The 22,253-nt window shown below is 40.3% G+C and overlaps 1 protein-coding gene across 4 annotated transcripts; it reads left to right on the forward strand.

The window, feature by feature from the left end:
- Window positions 1-117: 117 nt before the first annotated feature.
- LOC122529661 lies at window positions 118-17,165 on the forward strand. 4 transcript variants are annotated; one of them, XM_043655984.1, is made up of 8 exons: window positions 118-359; window positions 2,025-2,273; window positions 4,368-4,499; window positions 7,756-7,848; window positions 9,954-10,056; window positions 10,131-10,317; window positions 14,554-14,635; window positions 15,278-17,165. In XM_043655984.1, the coding sequence occupies exons 2-8, from the start codon at window positions 2,121-2,123 to the stop codon at window positions 15,422-15,424; spliced, it is 897 nt and encodes a 298-aa protein (XP_043511919.1). In that variant the 5' UTR covers window positions 118-359; window positions 2,025-2,120; the 3' UTR covers window positions 15,425-17,165. The 4 variants fall into 4 exon arrangements, with proteins under 4 accessions (XP_043511919.1, XP_043511920.1, XP_043511922.1 ...); XM_043655985.1 differs by having other exon boundaries at window positions 118-247; XM_043655987.1 differs by lacking the exon at window positions 14,554-14,635.
- The last annotated feature ends 5,088 nt before the right edge of the window (window positions 17,166-22,253 follow it).

The following is a 22,253-nucleotide window of genomic DNA, read 5'->3' on the forward strand; positions in this document are numbered from 1 at the left end:
TTTATAATCGACGTTAGGGGTACTTCCGTGAATCTTCACGGCCCTGCTCATGAACCAGCAGTCGAAGGTCGAGTGGTATAGTGGTAGATGGTAACGACGTAAAACGTGACGCATATAGTAACGGTTGTACGTCGAGGGGGATGTGCTGGTATGTGCAGAATCGACGTCGGCAACTAGCACAGGGTGGCTGACTTTGTCGAAGGGTGGATTCACGGGGTGGTTGGTAGTCGCGTGCTCTCATCGTCAGGTGAGCAGCTTTTGTATGGATGTAATCGGTTTATCAAATATTTTTGCGAGTTGCTGTTACCCGCATTGGGATCGAGTCTTGTTTCCGCAACACGCAAAACTTCTCCATCGTCGTGAGTATTAAACTTAATATTACCTTTCGCGAGATAGGGCTGTACGAGTTCGCAAAGCGAAAGAATGTTAGACCTTCAGTCGGATTCTAATTGAGGACAATGTGCATTTTATCAAATCAGTGAGCGTCTCTGAAATGTTTAAAAAATTATCTATAAATAACAATTGGAGCTAATTGCTCAAGAACTATTTAAGTCGTACGATTATGTACATATTTTCTCTTCATCGTTACAGTAGTTTAGTGTTCAAAATTTTTTCGTAGATTTCGACGAGGGGATTTTTCTCTCCTCCGTTGTGGAAGAACTTGCCGTCACGTAATCGCATGCAAAATGTTTTATTCAAAGCTATTTAATTTTTTAACAGATATCTCGAACCGAGTGTATGTTCTCGCCGTATTTAATTCCGGGTAAAGAGAAACGATTTTGCGGTGTATTTGAAAGTAAAATGATTGGCGCTGTAGAACACAACATTACATATACATTGTTACTGATCTTAGTTTTCGAAACTAATTCTCATTCGGAAGTCTCATTCCTTTTGAATTTATCTCGTCCACGTTGATTTGAAAAAGCCATTGCGTTCATTTAAATATGAAAATTATTGTAATTCCCTTGCTTAAAGATTCGTTAGATTAGAAAAATTCAAATGTCGTGCGATGATAGTTTTTCATTATTAAAATGAAATTTTCGGAGCACCTTGTAATAAGATCGTTGTGTCCAGATAAAACGATATTGATGGTTTTATGCAAACATGTGCCGAAGCTTTTTCGTTTTATCCCTAGCTGTATGCATTCCGTGCTCGAGCATGTTATGAAAATATTTTTATGGATGAATCGAAAGTTATATTCTTTCATATTATTCGCATTGAATGTTCCGAATAGAACTAACTTCCGGAAATAAATTAAAAATTTTATGAATACACGTATATTGAAATTAATAATAGGAGAGAATGAATTACTTTAGTAAAAAATTCTCTTGCTGTGTTTTTTGTTAAATTAGAGTTATTATTATCTAACCATTTTTATACAACGAGTTCTAAAGTATATTAAAAAAACAAAATAAACTAATTTTTTATTTGTACGAGATATATTTCATCGCACTAAAATTCTGTTACTAAAATGTTTCATCGTGTACAAGCATCCTTGATGCTTCAATTTGAGCTACGTTGTAAAACCTACAAAAATCCGGAAAAGTTAATTGATTGTAACATTTAACTGGAAGAAAAAGTATCACGCAAATTAGATAACTCCGAGCGTTAATATTCCTACGCGAATGAAATTATCGTATATAGATATAGAGCTATGCAGATTGATGTCGCGTCCTCTCTCAAAGAAAAATACCTTGTTAAATCGATAACAGATGATAACGAATATCTTGTCATGTGACATGACGTTATCAAGTTTGATATTAATGGCTTTTTATTGTCAGTATCGGTAATTTCCATAATTCGTCCAGTAATTCAGCGATAGATAGCACCAATTTCAAATTTTATCACTATTTACTTATCGATTGCTTAATTTCATCGTGTAATAATTATTTGATAGTCACGAAGAAGAAGTTTAGAAGAACATTAGCAAAATTGAAAGAGTTTCGAAGATAGAGCAAGTTTTCGTTAGTTTTCTAACTCTACTCCGATACAGTTTCGACCGAAACCCTCCATTTGATTTTCAGAGTGTCCACTGACGTACATATGTAGCACGTGTTCCCTTACACGCGATGCTCGTGATTTGTTCGTCCTTTTATTAAGAGGAAGACACCGGGACTGAGATGGCGCAGGATATCCCGGAGACGACGTACGTCCCGGAAGTGGAGCAGGATGCGAGAAAGGAACGAGAACGGCGAGCTGTTGAAGAGGGAACTGTCTCGTGGAGACGACGAAAGGAGGAGTTGCAATGTCAAAAGCACCGCGAACAGCGAGAAGTACGCGTCGTAAATGACTGTTACGTTAAACTCGAGCATCGTTTACGTCACTACCGTTTGTTGACCAACCAGCTTTCTTGGCTCCCCCAATTTCATTCGGTATGGTTGTCGCTGATCGGATGAAGATCAATGCTGGCGCCTTGATATCGGCAACAGCCGTTATTTTTTCCCCTTTGTAGCGTTTCTTCGATAGCTCGGCAATAACCGCGAAGATTTACAAGAGGCCATGCGAAAGATTCCTCACGTTACAATGGGATTTCAAGTGGTCACACGGTCGTTTAACCGTGCGCGAAGCTCTGTAAAATAGAAATGGGAAACAATAGAGAATGGTAGATGGCACTTAGACTTCTTATCATGGTTTATGGCACGAAAGTAGTTCTTCGAAGACTAAAGTGGCGTGTTTCTACTTCTCCCTCGACTGTAAATTTTGTCAACGTTTGATGCTCAACTTAATGATATATAGCGGAACGTTTCATTGAAAGTCACTGAAATTTTCAGTTCACACTTGGTCGGGATTCAAACTTCGTTTCAATTGAAACGTTATTTTTACCAACGAGATTCATGTAACTGGCGAATGTTAAAGTGATTCGTTGAGCGCAATTTGTATGAACCGTGTCATTAGCAGCTGCATGCTGTAATTACTGCATATATTTGCCTTGGTAGTAAGAAATATTTCACTAACGAGCGCAAACGTTTCCACAGGTTTTAATGGAACTCGTACTTTTGATCATTGTTAGTTGAACTACATTTCTATCCGTCATTTCTAATCGTATAGCACGACACGAGCTGCATGCGTCATTTCGCATTTGTTGTAATTAAAAACACTCGTAATTCTTTTAATTCTAAATTCCCTTTGGATTTTAATAATATATAAGAAAAGAGAAGAAACGAAAAATTAACGAACCACAAAAAATCCGATGGGGCTTCTTTTTTTTTAATCAACATAACTTTTTAAAGTTCTAATATATGCAGTTTTTCTTTATAAAGATTTTTTATGTCCATTTTATGGAGAAGCGTCAGAACCGGGTATTAGCGCGAACGCGAATTTTCTTTCTATCAGTGAAGGAACAATTTCTGGTAGAAAGATTCATACGTGTGTAGTGGTTAGTTGGCGAAATCTAATAAAAGATTAAAATATTCAGAGCCGTAAAGTGCATCCGAATTACTTATCTCGGACCGCCAACGTCGGATTAAGAACAGTTGAATATTAGCATGCTACAAAGGCCGTGCCAAGGAATTTCTCTTTAGATAATAATAAACAGGAACATTTATCCGTAGATTACAGCGATGAATGAACATGAGAATTCCGAAATTCACGACCCGTACTCCTCAAGCATTAAAAAACACGGTTCTCCGCGACTTTCACAGGAAACGGATTACTTCACGTTCTAATGAAAATGTCTCGCTAAAACCGAGTTAAAAAAGGAATTAAAAAATTGCATTTCCTTCTTTTTTTATTTTTATGTGTTTCAAGCAACATTTACATCATAGAAGTTAGTTTTTATATAACTCTGCGACTTTTCAATGTAAAATTTCACGTGCACAGCATTAAATTGTTTGCATCTAGCATTAAAATTCTAGTATTAAAGTTCAACATCGACAAAAATATAAATATTTAGTTCTATCCCGACGGAAAATATTCTAGCTTTAAATTTTCCATTTGCTAAACTTACATTATCGAAATATTACCGGTGAGTGCGATTCGAGGAAAGTTATTACCTCGTAAAGTTTCGTCTGGCAAAAATATCGATATAAGTCCGTGGAAAAGGAAAATTTAATCTCATTAGAATTCTTGGCTAATTTTGAAAAATCTCGTTAAACGGCATCGGAAGGGAATTCAAAGCTCGAACGTTCGCTCTTTAAAACTGTTCGGACAATATGGTTTCGACAAGCGTGCAGTAGAATCAATCCGTGTTGCGTCGGACAAGCGGAACCACGGACTACTACGGTATTCCCAACAGTGTTACCTATTTATTTTCACGTTTATTCTGGTCATTTTATCTACCCACAATTTTATTTTTAGGAATATGCAGAAATTTACAAATCAATTAGAAAATATAACATTTCGAAATAATTATTTTTTTCTTTTTGCAGCTGCAGCAGATTTTGGAGAGTTATTCGCCTTGGGGTAAACCAGGCGGTGGTGCACCCTGTGCCGCTACTCTCAGAAAGAAAAACGTGCCTCTAGAGCCGCCGGAGCTATCGAAGTGTCACAATTTCGGACAGGTAGAGTTTCAAACAATTTATGTACCTATCATTTAAACATCCGATTGCGTCCGAATATTTTTCACCATTTCCGTAGAAAAATTCAACTTGAATAAGGAGATTTGCCGTAATTCTCACTACGTTTGACGTAAATTCGATAACCATTGACAATCTTTATGCGATATGTGATTATTCCCTGTGTTGCTTTTTGCTGTCTTTGTTATCATTTTCATGTTGTTGCATTGTCGATTCGCCAATGATGGATTTACGTCAATCAATGGCATACACTGGTTTCGATAAAAAGGACGCCGCGTAATAATGTATAATATTTACTGTATGGTTATTTGGATTATTAATTTAATGTTTTCAAAATTACACATGGAGTAATAATTAAAAAAATTTTCAAATCTCACGAGCGAATTAAAACATTTGCTATTTACAAAAATCAAAATCTTGAAGAAATACATTACGAACCGTACGAAGCACGTTGCATCGAAGCTTCGTTTCTTTTTTTTTTAATTAATTAATTACATATTTAAACTTCATCGATTGATTTTTCCAGCCACTTGATTTTCGCGTTAAATTAAAGAATTTAATCAACGCAATAATAGTCTGCTCGATTCCTTTTTCTTTCCGAGAATGTTCTCTACTTTGTAATTAGATAATTTAATATTGACGTAAGCGCCAGCAATTTGCAAAGACATGAATTAATCATTCTTAATCCGAAGATTATCCTCAGCTTTTTAAATAGATGAATTAATCGTTAAATTAATAATTCAAGTTATTATTCTCACGTTATCGATTTTACACTCCGTAAGTAAATAAATACCGAATCTAAAATTCCAAAGTTGCTTCTGTAATTTTCTAATTTCAGTAATTAATTCCATTTTTATTCCTACGTTATCTTACCTTCTATTTAACGTGCTCTACTCTCATTGTACAACTAAGCTTCTTCTTCTGTTAAAGAAAAATTATGACACGTGAAAATTGGAGCGACGTTTTTAAATTTTAATCAAAACGAAGGCCATGTTGGTTCAATCTAAACATTGTAACTCGCTGCGTAATGAGAAACCTTGAATGAAATTTATTTCACTCCCCTGAAAAGTAACGCGGCTGTGTTATCCATACCAACAGGCTATCCTTGGCGAAAGCCACGCGAAAAAGCAAGAACGGTGAGTTGGCGAAATTCCGGGCACGAAAATCTGCGAATAATATTATTCCACGACGTGACGTTATATACAAAAGACAGGCGGTGAGGAAAAGTGGGACGGGATCGAAGGTTGTTTGGAAAATTAGGGCAGCCGCTAGCTGTTTGCAGAAAACAGCGAGCAATTCGCGTTGAAGGATGTCGTTCTAACCCTTATTATCCTGCCAATTACGAGAGCCATTATCATCGTAAAGATGCATTTCGCCGCTGCTCGATAATAACCGTGCAAATGTTTGCCTCCGATATGTTTCCAGTGACGCAACTAGCCTAGTGTGGCGATCGTTCGTGATCGTGATTGGGAATCTAGTCCACAAGGATTATTTGCAATTCAAAGTTATGATAAAAAAAGACACACTCAGCGGCTTTCGTTACGTCTTATACATACATATATACCTGTTTGCCATTTTGTGTGTGACTGCAGAACGAAAGGCCTTCTCGTAGCCTTTCTTCCATTAATTTTCTTTATTCTAAAAATATTATAGAGGAAGAATGTGATAAGTAGACTGCGTAATTTTATGCAGCTTCATATTTTTGTGAATATAGTTAAGTAGCCTAAGTAGGAATTTTCCCCCCGTGTTTTCTTTACTTTATTTTTTGCTATTTTTACAGTCTTATAATTTTAACTTTCTGTTTTAACTAATGAAGTTTCTGATGTTTCATTAACCACACGATGTCATTAAATATTTTTCTCTTCGTTTTATTCGGTTGTTATATTTCCTCATGGTTGAAAGTTGAATGAATTTTCTCGAAAAATTTTGTTTCGATTAATAACACAAGGAACGAACATCGCACTGGAAAAAATATGATCGATAGGAAAGATTTGTCGATGACGAGATGGTGGAAAAATTGGAGAGTAGTTCCTGTCGCTCTTATCGCAGTTGTATCGATAAAATCCAACGATATCGTCGTCACCTCGGTGACGCTGCCTTTCATTAACATCTCAAGTTACTTCGTGCACGAAACTTTCCCGCCATCTCGTTCACGAGTTATCGATTGGAACTCATCGATGTTCTTTATCTGCTTAACAATAGTTTGTTCACAAATCTCGAGTAGCTCTTTCTTTACGCATAATTCTTCACCATTAAGCTAATTTGATCGTTCCACTATTTTAGATCGGTATTAGATCGGTTAAAATTGAGCGTCTTTTCCAGAAATTCTCTCTTTGGATTTTTTTTTATAATTGAAACTTTATCCGGTTGAAGGTTGAGCTAGGCCAATAGTTAGTTTCAAACAACAGTGATCAACGTTTCTAATTAACGACATTTCGTGTTCTCCGATCTATCAAAAATTCAGGGAACAGTTCGGCTTTCACGAAAATGAAAAGTTTCGCACAATAATAAGCGAACGCCACAACGGATTGGAAATGAGGAAAGTTTGATCATGATGGTAGTTTACGTAAGAGGAATTTCGTAATGGGCTTTCCTTGTACGATAAACGTGAAACACTTTTTTCGCAATAACGTCGATAAAGAGGAGAACGTCGACGTAGCTGGGTATTCAGCCCGTTTCCGGTCAGATCGCAGACGTATCGTTCTCCGATCACGTAAAGTTGGAAACGTTTCTACTAGCTTCCTCTGGAAAGAAAGTCGATTTCTCTTCGCGAGGAGACGCGAAAAACTTTACGTCAAGAGAATTTCCTAAGAAAATTCCAACGAAAAATAGATGTCGCCCTTTTGTTTCAACTGCTGCTCATTCCAATTCGACTATCGAACTTTCCTCTGGGAAAGTTAAATTACATGAATAAGAATCGAAAATTTTATGGCGTCGCGGGGATGAATTCAACACTCGTGGCGTTCGCATTTTTCTTTGCGAAACGATTCTAGCGAGATTTCTATCGAGTGAGATCGGATTTTTAATAGCGTGATACAGACGTGTCTGAAAGCGTAACAGGTAAGTCCGTTTGTTAAACGTTTCACGCAGTGGTCAAGGAGTGTTGAATTTATCCCGAATGTTGAGATAGCAATCGGGTGCAATGATTTTGCGCACGTGCTTGAACGCGAATCAGTCACCTCGCGGATGCAGGAAACGAACCTTGGAAACTGCTTAATACGCTATGACGCCGTGTGCTTAGCTGGCACCGCTCTGGCCCTGGGGTCGACCTGGTCCGGGTGGAGTTCCTTGGAGGGATCCCAAGTTGCTGGGTGTGCGCTTCCTCGAGTCTCTGGTACGCATACTTTTCGATGCGTTAGGTACTTAGGGTTCACCAACGATTGGCTTGTTAATCAGACTTTGTTTCTCTGAAACCTATTTGTCCAAAACCTTGTTTGTAAATTGAGGCATTTGAGTTTATTTCTTCCTTTCACGTTTGCGTTTGTTTAATTTTTCATTTATAGCCGAGAGTTACTTTAGCGTACACTGATCGTGATTTTTCACTTGTTCACAAGTTCTTCTTGCCTGATTCAGACTGATTGGCTGAAAACTTGTACATAGGCTTTGATCGTACATCTTCGATCGTAAGTATTAGGAAATCTACGGAAAGCTAGATTAAAAATGAATTGTTGTTACGAAGTTGTGTTAATCTCAACAATTACACAACTGAATTAAATTTCTCTCCGTCTGTATTTGTTGCATCGTCATAGTTAGTTCTCATGCAATATTTATTGTTTTTCCCACGAAAGCAATTAATTTCAGTTCTTTTCAATAACATTTCTCCCGGGGAAAGCAAATTATTCATTCGCCACTCTTTTACAATTCTGACAAACAATTTCAGCTAATTTGTCTCGTATAAATTCAAAGTTTTATAATTTAGATCAATTGCTACGTTCTTTAACAGACCAACAAGTGTCCTAATACTTATGAAACATGTGAAGCTTTTAGATCGGGATGCATGACCCGCTCGGCAAAGGGAGATTGAATCGTTGAAACCGCAGCGAGATGCAATCAAGACCTTGCTTGGGATTTCCGTCTGGATTTCTGCGACTTGGTACACACGCAAGTTAATGTGCCGTGTAATAGAAACGGATGTAACGACGCGTACAGTGTCGGCGCAAAAACGGACGTAGGTTTTTTTCTATCGAGCTGGAATATCATCGTATACTTGGTGGCTGTTGATAAACAACGTTTGATGTGGAAATTAGCGTTTATATTAACGTGCTTTCGAGACACGGCGGTCGCGTTTCCGTGGAGACGCGGCTTCAATCGAGCGCACCACCCAACCATCCCTGGTCTCCTTTCGGGCTTTCGTTTCGGTCTCTCTCTCTCTCTCTCTCTCTCTCTCTCTCTCTCGGCAGGGCCAATCATCTCCGGAGGACGAAACTCTTAATTTTTAATTAACCGCCGTAGCATCCCCGAATAGCAAACACATAACCGTGCCGCGTTACTGCGTAATTGAACGATCCTCAGTCCAGCATCGGCGGCACCGAAAGTTTAAACTAAAATTTATTAGCGCGTTCCACTTCAGCCGAGTTTCCCGCACGTAAACTCGTCTCCTAGCAGGAAGAGTGCCTCCTTTTCCCTGTTTTTCTTCACCCTTTTCCATCAGGCATTCTTCGGCTCGGTCTCTTCAAAACCGTTAACGTTGTCTCGGGGCGTAAACCCTGCTCGCTCCCGGGCATGGATTTATGGAGAAGTTTTCTGTTTTTCTTCATAATAAACCGCACTGTTTGCCTTGCTGCAACTAACTAGCAGCTAACTAGAATGACGTTGATGAATGAACGATGCAACCGCGTTAAATCGAGCTTGGAGCTAAGCGATTACTGATTATCTGATGATAGATTTTCCTGTCAGCTCTATTGCCCTCCTTCGTGATTCACTCTTTCATTTATCCTTCTCTGGATTATCCCCCTCCTCGCTTGTGTTTTCATTTGCGCGAAGATTCTTTTCTCTCGGCTGAGTTTTCACCTTCAACAGCGAGATCCTTTCGTTCTTTCCTTTTTATCTTTCACACAAGCGACGTGATCTCGGTGGTTCAGTTAACGGAAAATCAAAAAATACCATTTTAATTTCAGTTTCGTCAAAGTACGACGACCGACTGGTACTTTTATCAAGATACTCGTCTCAACTCGTCTCGGGAGACTGTGTCTCGATGGTTCTTACAAAATCGTAGAGAGACTCGGTAGAAAATAGAAAAAGTTTGAAAGATCGTGCATAAAGGAGTTAGACAATGGCGCTTGGATAGAAACACCGTTACGTTGCTAGATCTTAGAACGCGATGAACGCGAGTCCAAGATGTGAATATCAATGGGCTTTGTGTCCCACTTAACTCGATTCGGTTTGCACTGCGCAAGCTGCATCGCAACTGCAGCCAGTTATCACTTTGAATCCTTTCAGGGCTGGACGAGCAATTCCACCATCGAAAGGTTACACAGAAGGAGTATTAACCCTTTGCCCGTCACGGATATGAACAAGTTCTTTGATGATAAAGCAGAACCAGGTAAACGGTCGGAAATTCCCGGTGTCGGGCGTTGGAAGGTCAGCATCCGGTTTCTAGGTCAGTCTATTTCCTAGGTATCGCCACAGATACGCGGCTGGTACGGGATTCGAAAAATCCCTACAACGAGGAAATTCAGGTGTACGAATTGACTGGCGGCGTGGAATTGGTCCCGCTTTTGACCAGCAGACGTTATTACTCGCAGTCACAAAACACTCGTCACGTCGCCACCGACGCCACCCGTCCTGGGTACACGATAGATTCGTACGTATTGCGTTTTGCAAATGGATCTCGCAGTCGCTTCTTAGCTTTTATTTTCCTGCGTCACTTTCATTTTTTCCCTTTCCCATTAGTCTCCTTTTCCGTTGCGAATGTTCCTGTCTGCTTTACGTGGATCGTCTTGATTTCTGATAGTTGACCCTTGGACACACTCTCGTGTCTACTCACACAACGTTCTAACAATTTCTCCTTTTCTTCTTGTTACGAATAATCTTCAGCTTCCTCGCCAACTGTTGTCCCGATGTTTCATTATCGCGTCAGCTCGTGGTAAGCTTTCCGTTCTACCGAATGTGTTCTCCCTTGTCGTTCGGGCGCAATCTCGACGTGTCGAAAGACACGCCATATCAAAATGCGACGAACCATGAGCCTACAATGCAGGTCTGGTTAGCGTTGTTACGCTACTCCGGGGGATATAACTGCATTACAGGTAATCAACCCATTGACCTGAACTCTCTCGACCTCGACAAGTTCAGCTGACGGCCCCTCCGCAGCGTTCCTCTTCCTCTCGAATGTTTGTCAACGTTACAGTCTGTCGCTCTGTGTGCTCGTCAACAGTTTTCCTCCCTCTGATTTTCCTCCAGTTTCAAGGTGTTTCGGGTTCAACTAAGCGCTGAAAAATCGCTCGAGACGGCTGCCTCGACGGGTATTGTCGCTCGTCCCCAGTCATTCCCCTTTTACTTTCTTCCTACACTTTGAAACACGTTGCCTCTCCTCCGTTAAGATTTGAAAACGAAATGAACGTAAGAGCGCGACTAATTCTACTTGCTTCAAGAAAAATTATTCATCAGAGAGAATCTACATTTCTGACACCTTCGAGACACCTTCTGACAATTTTTCGATTTAGAATTTCTCTTTGAAACGTTTTTGAATCCCTCCTCTGCATTTATATTATGTCCTACAACGTCATAATTCCGCAATTATTTTACAACCGACATTTATTCAATGTCGGTGAAATAATGTTACCGTCAAATCATACAAATTTGATATTAAATTATTCAACATTTCCCCATTTAAATTATTCGAGATTCAATATTTTCAAAAGCAAAATCTTGTCAAGAGTAAAATCTCTTTGACATTTCTTAATTTCATCAATTTTCAAAAGTTCTGATGGTTGTCGGATTTAACGTCTCTCTTTCTTCAACGTGATTTTATGATTTAATTGAAATCGTTAAAATTATTACTGCTGCGACTCAATTATTCAAGATTCGTTAGTTTGAAGAGTAAAATCCATTGGACTTTGACATTTCACAGTTTCATCATTGATTGCTATCTATTTCTGCTTTCGTCGAAAGCAAACGTTGAATCAGCTACAACTCGGCGGCAAAATTTTTCGCACAAAGTTTTAGAAATTAAAATCATCCCGCATCTCTGTCACGATATTAATACATCGTTTTACGATTCTATTTTCACTGAAATAATATAGCCGAGGGCATATTGTTTTATCATGACATCGTTATATATCGTTACCGATTACAGATGGGAACACTGAGAGACTAATGTATAACGAGACAGTTTGATAGCGTTTAATGGAATTTTGTATGAAGCAGCCGCCAGAGGTGTTACGTTGTTTATAATACGGTTGGACATCAGTGGAACATCGCGGCAATTAATCATCGTTGATTATCGACTGCCTTGTACAGGAAAAGGCAAGAGAATCGACGCGATACGAATCTTCAGATAATCGATTATTCTTCACCCATAGTGACGTTCTCTCTTTCTTGTTTCGCTAAATAGAGAAGGCTGTGTAGACACGGCAAACGGACGTTCTAATTCGCTTGTTGTGTCCGTTAATGAAGGGACTCTTATCTCGCAGAATGATTGTTGACGAAAGAAAGAAACACCGGAACAATGCCGCGCTCCTATTTCCACTGTCATCGCATTTTGTTAGCTCAGCGACTAAATAAAATTCCATGTTACTCGGGAAAGACACGGTCAGCAAACTTTTCCAACAATTTCTACCTGAATCTTTCGCAACTTCTTTACGAAGTTACGAGTTCGAAAGAAGTACCTCTGAGGGAGAGATAAGGAAAATTCTTTTCCATTGGGTCAGCCTGTGTGTATGTGTGCGCGCGTGTGCGTGGCTGTTTACTTTTAATTAGCGGTTCGTGTTGCATTTCAGTTATGCAGATTCTAAATACTTGGAAACTCGAGAGTTGACGTTTTGCAATAACCCGGTGAAACTTCAATTTATTCCGAAAGTTTTCTGATCGCTACAACTTTGTTGTTTTCGGAACGCTGTTCCATTGTCGATTTATTCCTCGCCGTTTTCTTCATCGAGATACGGAGAATGGTCTTCTCGGCCGGCGAGAAAATACCAACCCTTTAGAAAGAGGGATTAGCCCCGCGTAGTGTAAAAAAAAGAAAAAAAGAAAAGAAGACTGCATCCTCATCAGAGTTTCTAGCGCTTTATCTGCATAATGTCTCGTACACCGGTGGCTATTAAAAAGTAAATACCCTTGGCGGACTGCTCTCCGACTGCTGGGTGTCTCGTAAGGTGACATCGCGCTTATCTTTTCTTTGGAACGTTGCTTAAACCTTCCTGGACACAGCGAGACAGGGAATTACTTCGACTCTTTGGAATTGAATATTTATGATTATTTATAGCGTTTTATTTATCTCGCGAAGACGAGGGGCAAAGCTATTTCGCTATATTTTATTCATTTAAACATCGCGCCATCCCTCTCATAAGCTCACGTGGCTAACTTCAGTTTTTAGTGGGTAAAAGTTTTTATGCTCAATTCTCAAGGAACAAACGACTTGCTTCCACGAGTTCATTTATTACGAGAAGACGATATAAATAACAGCGAATTCCAAGCTGAATTTAAAAAAAAAAGTGTTTGTAGCGTCGTCACTGGATTATTTTGGAATTTCCATGCAAATTCATATTTTTTTTTTTTTTTTTTTGAAGTAAATTATAACAGATACTCAATTTTGGATATTTTTACGTATTTTTCTGTACTGTGTGCAGTTCATGCATTTTTGTAGCTTTAAATCTCCCATAAATGCATAAAAGTTCTACTTTCAGTTTATGAAATTGATCCGCGTGAGTTTTAAACGGCTCGTAACGTATCATTTTTACATTATTACGCGAAATTTATTCGCTCGCGAGAAAACATTGATAAAAGATGTATTAAACTACGGGTACCCGGGATAATATTCGTGTAAAAAAGTCGAGCACCGCTCGGAAACAATATTGCGATAGTTCTCCGAGAGCAATAGAAGTTTGTATTGCAGCAGGTTGGTCTCTCCCGTAAGTGGAAACGCAGTAGCAAGTAGTTGGCGAGTGTGTAGCTTCATACATTATCGTTTTAAAAAAGAGCTGATATCGTTCCGGCATCCCTTTGTTTTGCAAACACTTTCCTTCTTTGCTTCTTACAATTCGCTTAACCTGCTTTCACATTTCGTTCTCGAGTGTACAATCGTTTTATGTATTGTGGCGACGTTTATCGGAGAAATAGAAGAGAATCTGTTTTTTCCTCACTTAGAAAACAAGAAGGTTGTTTCAACAGCACGCGTAGTTCGGAGTAGCTCGTTTCTTCTTTTTTTTTTTCGCTTTTGATTTACACTTTATTTTGTCGCAATATCAGTTTCCCCTGCACGTTACTTTTTCAAATCGTTCCGCTGGATTAAAACCAATTTTCGTGATTGAAAGCATCGTTTAAGAATAGTCGGCGGTCGTTTCACAAGCGCGAAACAGTTTCACAATATCGGCGTTATCGTAAGTTTTTATAGAAATCGTAATGAGTCTCGCGGCCATTATCCGAATCAGCGAAATTCACAAGCTATTGCCAGATTATTTATACCGGGCGTTTCCACTTTGTTTGCCCGGCGGAGGTTTCGCGTGCACCAGCCGCAATATTCAGCCGGAAAATTTCCAATATGCGCGAAGCAATTATAGGCCACAGTTTTAATCGTTCGTTTTCGGCTAAACGGTTTTTGGGAAAAAGATGTTGTTCGCGTATGAACGAGCTTCTTTGAACGCGAAAAATCGCGGCCACGGCCTCCATGAGCGCGTGATTCCATTCGTTTGGAACGAAATTGCAATTTGTCGTGTTACATGAAACGTGCGTCCGCCATGCGAGAGCGAAACAACGCACACATTTTTTTTTCATTTATCGAAATCATGTGGACCAGCGTGCTCGAAAAGCGAAATGACGTAAATCGAACGTTATTGAAAATATCGGAATTTACAAAGCTGATCTGCGCCGCTTTTGTCGCTAGATTGCGATCGCTGGGAGTTGGGGATCGTGAATACATCGCCGAGCTGGCCGAGCAAATGCGACGAAAACGGGAGAAAGCATTGGTAAGCGTATATATTTAGAGGTAGGTTAATTTGACTTTTGATCAACCGTGATGGATGTTCCTCACGTTACACGTAATGGACTTTTATGCAAACTTTGCATTATTTACTTGCACGCTTGATAAAAGCCAGAAATAGCATGCTGGTGTGAAGTGAATGCTTGGATGAATTATAATACAATGCAACGTCAGAATGAAATGCAGGTATTCTGGTATATCGAGCTGTTGCTCTCAAGGAAGAAAATGAAGAATACAAAATATAAATAACAGAAACGTAGAATTAGTATTGCGTCGAATCATGCCTCGATATTTTGCAACAATTAAATGGAGAAAGGAAAACGTATCGGATAGTTCTGACATAAAAATTGATAAAACATCCAAATTCATCGACTAACAGAAAAAAAGCGTAGTGAAATCAGATTTTAAACACTTTGGATCAAAAACTCAAAACTTCAAAATTCGATGGATTAGTAGTTCTTAGTTTTTTTCTAGAATGCTCGATAAAACGATTCTGGCGTGGCACTGCATGTTAGATGCTTTGGAATTTCAACAGCGTGGTTCGACTGGCAATCGCTTGGTCGGATCGGATTCGATGATAAAGAGAGTCTCGCGTGTAGCTTGTGTAAAAGGATGATTTTCGTTCCAGGAGGAACGAAAGATGGAGTTGGAAAGCTGTCGAAGACATTTCGATACCTGGAGAAAGTTGTGGGGCCGGCCGGGTCACGGTGCACCCATAGATCACGCCCATCGTAACAATCTCTACAACATTCTCTACCGTCCGGCTATCTATTGAATTTCCACTTGCCGTTGCTGCGAAAAATCAGGACTGCATCCTCCGCTTTCTTTTCGTGCAATGGGAGGAACTTCTGCGAAATCTCTTTATCTTATGGAGAGAATTGCTGCAGGGCGAACAACTAGCTATAAAAGATAATAGGTTCGCTAGTCTACGATACAATATGACGATAAAGGTCGATGGAGATACAAGTTTCTTTCTTAGGATGGTAGATTTAGAGAGAACGGAATTTTCTTAGTTTGCAAGTGGATGGATAAGTGATGGATCGTTACGAAATAGTACGTAAAAGTCCTGTACAACAGCGTAGAAAAGAAATTGACAGAAAATTGTCAGAAATGTTTAGATGAAAATGTAGAGATGGTGAAAACAATGATACGAGAAGCAGCGGTTCTTTAGTAGCATTTTGCTACTAAAGTAGCAAAGTAGAAAGTAGAATCATATGAATATAAGAACGTAGAATCGAAGAATTAGTTAACGAGACTTTCGTCTTGCTTTCGAGAAGTTTTCGATAATCAAGTTTCATGGATATCCGCTGTTATTTCATTGTTACGAAGCACTTAAAGTAGAGCGTGTTTTAACATTTTACATACATGTTAGATACTCGGTCACTCTAAATGTACGTCGATCTAGCTTGTGTGTTTGTACATGTACAGGTCAAATGCCTACAGATGCAGAGTCCATTTCAAGTTGTTCCCCAATTTTCAACGAATAAATAATTGCTTTTACACGAGCCAACGTGAAATGTCAACGGACACGTCTCTCTCTCTCTCTTCTTCCATTTTTCTCTGAAAAAAAAAACACGTCACGAAGGAAGAAAAAAGAATGTCTATAATATCGATTCACCACGGGCCCTCTCTGTCTCGAGAGAGACGATTACAGTTTGAAGGATGATTTCGTCCATCCATAGAAATATGGAAGAGGAAATCAGTACGAATGGCTTTCGCGAGGTAATACACGTCGAACCGAGTGAGGGAACGTGTCGGGTGAGCTATTAAATTTCATGAAAGCTCTCGAAGAGTACGGGCGAGACGTTTGATAAAGTAGAGGCGTGCTACGATTGACCAGATCTCAAAGGAGCAATCTCGAGAGAACGTGGCTACCCTTCGAACCGATGATTTTTAAATTTCATGAACACCGAGGAACACGGATTTGAATATATCCGTGTCTGTGTGCGCGTGTATGTGCCTTTTTTTTGTGCGCGCGCGCGTGTAAATCACAGATATTCGAAGATAGTCAAAAGAAATGAATTGCTGTCGATACTGCTGTTCTCGAAAACCTTTATTGGTTGCTTCGGGTTCAGGAGCAACGTCAAAGAACGATGGCCAACAGACAAGCGAAGAAAGGAAAGAGAAACAGCCCGGGCTCGTAAAACAGTTTGCAATATCGCATGCCATGCTAAATGGAGCGAAGCGAGCTGTGCGTTTGAACACGACTCGCTCAAAGATCTCCCGTGCACTATAATATTTCGAGGAAATACTCGATAGAGGTTCAGCCCGGACTACTTTCACTATTTGCCTGCGTTGCATCGAAATTAAATGAAATTGCATTTAAAGGAGCTGTTTAAAAACCTGTTCCTTTTGTTTCGTAAACAGAACGTAAAGTAGGAGAAGCAATATCATGTGAAGCGTACCTCCCTTGCTTCTGTGAAGATGATTCCTCTTTGCTCCAATATTTATTGCTCGAATATTATATGTTACTCGAAAGAAAACAGTTTAGTAAAACAAAATACATATATGGAGACGACTACACATACTGTGAATTTCATTGCCGAAACTTTCTCGTTTATCCCTCGAAGACGAGTTTTTTTATATTACATTGATAAAATATCATGTATTCGAACGAAAGTAGTTTGTTAATAAAAAAAAGCAAATGTATATCAGGACTAGTTCTGTATAATGTAACTTTCATCTCCTCATTCTCTTGCGAAGACTTTTTTGTACTGGATAAAATGTAACAGGGTGACGTTACAAAGTATGTACGTATGGGTAGAATTACAAAGAGTTTACCCAAGAGTGAGAGAGCTCACTGAAAAACGTGCACACAGGGTACTCTATCCGTCGGATGTTGATTCAATAATATACTAATTAGACATCAATTAACCAGCCCGAGTGGATGTAGTTTGACGTGCCTCGGCTCTAATGGACGTCTCCAATTTAATTTGGATGTTGTTCCGGAGCAGCACGGTTGCAGTTTGTATTCCTAAACGCGCACCTTTGTTCCGTCGCTGGACATAGAGAACGCTAGTTTCATCCTTTCGCTGGGTAACGTTTTCCTCCCCCTGGAAAGCCACGGAATCCAGCACTGTCGCGCATCTCTCTGGTTACGATCCCTCCGTCCGAGCCGCAGCCACCGCCGGCCGAAAGCTACGCTCTACCCATTGTCTGACTATTGTATTCCGTTACCACTGTGTGTCCGTTCGTTTGTATAAGAGTGATTCATTTTCCGCGAAATATCAGTTCCTGCGCCGCATGAATTGCAACTCGCACAGCCGCGTAAAACCGCCGCGCATTGCAACCCTTCCACCGTTCAACACATCCACCCCTGCATTTGACTCTCTCTCTCTCTTTCTCTCTCTCTCTCGCTCTCTTGTTGCCCTCTTCTTCTTTATCGTTTATTCATTTCTATCTCTTTCGCAGAGAGTGCGGCGCATTGTCGCGAAATTGGGTCGGTCGCTCGTTTGAAATGAGATAGGCGGCTAGCGTCGGTGTCGGTGAAAATTGGTCATTGCTATCTCGTTTTCACCTACGTTTTTCCCTGTCCCCTTCCTCCTCTTTCTTTTTTTTCCCTCTGTCGTCCCTTTTCCTTTCGCGTGCCTATTTGACGCGTATTTAGGGAGCCACGCAGAACGGAAAAACATCGCCGTCTCTTCCGGTCGGTCGTTTGCGCAAGACTCTTTAATTTCCGGCTTCGCTTTCGAGAACAGCCGAATCGCAACCTCGAATCGCATATCCGAAATATACTCGCGGTACTGTACGCTTGGACGGGGTTCGCAAAGCTATCGTGTGATTTCTTTTTTTTTTTTGAAATTAACGAATGCCCCCCGATCCTGGGTAAGTTGGGTAACAGTTTGAACATATTTTTATTTATATCGATGTATGAAAAAAATTCTACATACGGAGTTGATACGATTCAGAATTCTATTAGAGTATTAGAGCGCATTGTATTTGCGTTGTAGGTTTTACAAAATTACAATTACGTCTTCCAATCGTAAGTAAATACGTTCTTGTAGAAAAGATCTCTACACATGGCCATGTCGAGAAAAAAATAATTATGTCAGATTACAATCCCTCGGAACCATTTATTTCCATTTGAATTATTTTTCGTCCATCAGTAATTTCCAGCAATTGCGTATATTTATATGTAACTGTAATACTACTATAATATTACTATTTGCAAGCGAAATTTAAAAGATGTTTTCCTACGATGATCACGCAGGTGAAGATGGCGAACGGCGGAAATAATTTGGCAGTTCTCCTTTCACTCGTCTCAGAGACGTCATCGTTTTTCCTATCCTGGGACCATGTACCATCCTACCTTCCATATCTGTTGGATTGTGAACGCGACATCGATAACAAGTTGACAGGTCCATGTATAGATGTGAATACACGCGCGTATATTCCTCTCGCTTGTGACACCATTCGCGTATAGAAAACGCACGTGAATAGTATATCGATATAGTTCGGTGTATACGGAATACGGTTCCCGCGTGTGCGCGTTAACTTTTTTTCTTTTATCCGCGAACGAAGTGAAAATCAGGACTAAAGGGACGCCTCTTGAATCTGCATCGCTGCACGATCTACGAACGGTGAGTCGCAAGTTTTATTCCTTGCTCTTTATATCTTGGTATCTCTCGTAAATAATTATTCGCAATCGGGAATTTGTCGAGATATTGTCTAAAAACTGCGAGCGCTTCGATTTGGCTGAAATTTTGAGATACCATCGTCGTCTTGAATTTTTTAGAAATTTTAGCCAAAGTCGAGGCACAAACTCTCGGGGGAGTACACAGCGAAGAACCGTGAAACTGATGCGAATTTTTTGTTAGGCATTGCCAACAAAAGTATTAGGGAAACGAGCGCGAGTAATTTCGTCTCTTGGCGGGAAGATACGTGACCGTGCAAGCGGCGGAAAAATTTCAGTCGTAACGACGATGAGTCCGATGATTAACAGCTCGACCATAACGAGCGAGCTTCGGTCCTACTTAATTAGAGATGGGGTAATTTATACGGCGGACGCGTTCCACGTTCGCCGGCGACACCCCTTTCTTCCTTTGTAGCAGCCGTTTCCTCCTCGATCCCCCACTTTTATTTTTCACCGTTAATTGTCTCGTAGAAACGGCCCTAAAGGAGTGCAATAAATTTCCGTCTCGCGAATTTTTCCCACACGCCGCGATCAATTATTTCCCACTATTTTATATATAGAACGAGTGGTTCCTCTTCTAGTTCGCGTGGCAGACTCGAATGCTGCTTTATCAATAGCGAAACAAAGAAGAAAGGAAATGCGAGCAGACCCCTCAGAGAGATCGATCGTAACCAAGAGGAATATCGAATGCTATCTCTCTTTCGTTAGATTAGAACTTTCAGTTTGATTAAACGCGCCGCTTTTCATCGAGATTCGCCAAGCCAGTAATTTTTGTGAGAGTTATATCCGGTAACGAATTTATCCGATGAAAGGCCGGCATCGCCTTAGCAGCCGGTGGCGTTTCACGTCGTGAAATTTATTAGTTTTGGAAAACGATATAGGAGATTCCCTTATTGTATCGTCGACAAGCTTGTCCGACGGAATTAGCTGCCCCGTCGAGAATATCGCCGCGATAAACAAGCGCGCGCGAATCAATTTTTCGTTGGGCCAGGGATTTTTATTGCGTCAGAAGTGAATTACCGGGCGTTGAATGAAGTTAAACGAGTTTCTCATTGTTTCTCACTCTGACCGAGCGCAAACAAACTTGCGGCGAAGTTTTTTCCCGTAAATACGTGAGAACTGTCTTAAAGGCCTGGGTGAATTTCAACTCGGCCGATACTCGGAACGCGAGAGCTGAAAATAAGTGGATCGATTCGCAATTCCACTCGTCTCCGCTGGCTTTCTTCCGCCGGCTGCCAGCCAGCGTGAATCGATCTTCGTCTTCGCCGCGATTTACGTCGAGATCGGTTTCAACCGGAGGTTCACCGCGAAACGCCGATAATTGATTTTACAAGTTTCAGCAGGCGAAGCGTTTTCCGCCTGTTTGTAAATCGTCGGTGCCCGCGTGTAAGCGATGGATCGCGAAATCGCGAAACTTTCCGCCGGCGAAACGGTGCCGATATCGACCGAACGGTTTCTCAGGTTTCTCCGAACGGTTACAACCAGGGAACGTGGTACGTGATATTTGTTCTATCGGGATTTCATAGTTGCTTAGAACTCGCGTTGCCATGACCGATCGCTCTTCTTTGGAAAACTGCGATTCAAATTGAACGCGAAGGTACTTGCGAAGAGTGGAGTTTGATTGCAAGTAGACTGCGAAGTTTTCGCGCAGTTGCAGAGATTTCGAAATTAAAGTCAAACTTGAGATAAATTAAATTTAATTCAAACGTATGAAACATTGAAAGTATGGCTTTTGGTCATCGAATGAAAACTACGAACATTTAGTTCAAATTACCGTTGAAAATACCGAGTGATTCTAATTGAATAGGTCCATAGGATACTTGTTAAAATATTGCAAGATAAAACAAGCATTATAAATCAATTGTTGTTAATACTTGTTAATAATTTTTCTTGTAATTACCGAGTACAAGATACCGAGTACAAGTGCTCTCTATTTGCCTTGTGATTTACAAGCTTCGACGATAATCAAGAATAACGCGGGCGGAATAAAAGTGGGTATTACTTTACGATAGTAAATTCTAATTTCGCGGCTGCTCCACTTGCGCAACAAACGCGACGGTGTCGATGTAAATTATATCGGTTGGCAAAGAGTTGTACACGTACGTGATACTCGCGCGACTAGAAGAGTTCTCGTTCACGTCACGGAACGTGCTCGGTGAATTTGAATTCCGACACGGCCCTGATTCTGATTCTCATCTTCGGCTTCACATCCGTCCATTTGTCTTCGTATCCACGTTTGTTGGCCTCAGCCGCCATTTTTATCGAGTTCGCCGATGCACTCAGAATTCAAATAGACACGAAGCTATGGCAAACCGTTCAATTGAATTTCACCCGAGAATCGCGCGTTCCGTGATCAACGTCGTACGTCTTTCGCGGCCAGCACGCCGTTAATTCTTTGTAATTCGATTAATTCCCAGGGAAATTGCAGAAAGTCGCTCCATTACATTCCCTTGTTCGTCCTCTCTATTTCCGAGCAATTTCGTTATCGCGTTTCGTTCGGCCAATGAAATTCTAATCAATTTAAGTACACTATGTCTTTCAAATTCGCTGCTCGCTTCCTCTTCTGTCGAATCGCGCCTTGGATTTCAGTAAAGTTAATCCGAAAATGATTGAACGATAATCTAACTTTCCGTGCATTTTATGTTCCACGCTGATCCGTGAAATCCGTGAAATAGGTATATCCTATTGGGAAAGTTCCCGACCAAATGGAGGTATTCGAAAGTATATTAAAAAGCATCGAAACATGTAGGATTCGAATGTTTTTGAACAGTTTCGAATACTCGTGTTGGACCAAGCATTTTTTACCTGAATCTCGATTTATTCGAAAGTCTCACGTTTAACAAGATTCTCTGGTCTTACAAACGCAGCTCAATCTTCTGCAATCTTCCGCCGAGGAATCTCAACGTGCAATCTCAAAGAGCACGCGACGAACGCTCCGATCGTCTATTTTATTCGCAGCATCTGACTTTCC

The sequence above is a fragment of the Frieseomelitta varia genome, unplaced genomic scaffold, assembly GCF_011392965.1.
Source record: "Frieseomelitta varia isolate USP_RPSP 00005682 unplaced genomic scaffold, Fvar_1.2 scaffold_30, whole genome shotgun sequence".
Classification (NCBI taxonomy): Eukaryota; Metazoa; Arthropoda; class Insecta; order Hymenoptera; family Apidae; genus Frieseomelitta; species Frieseomelitta varia.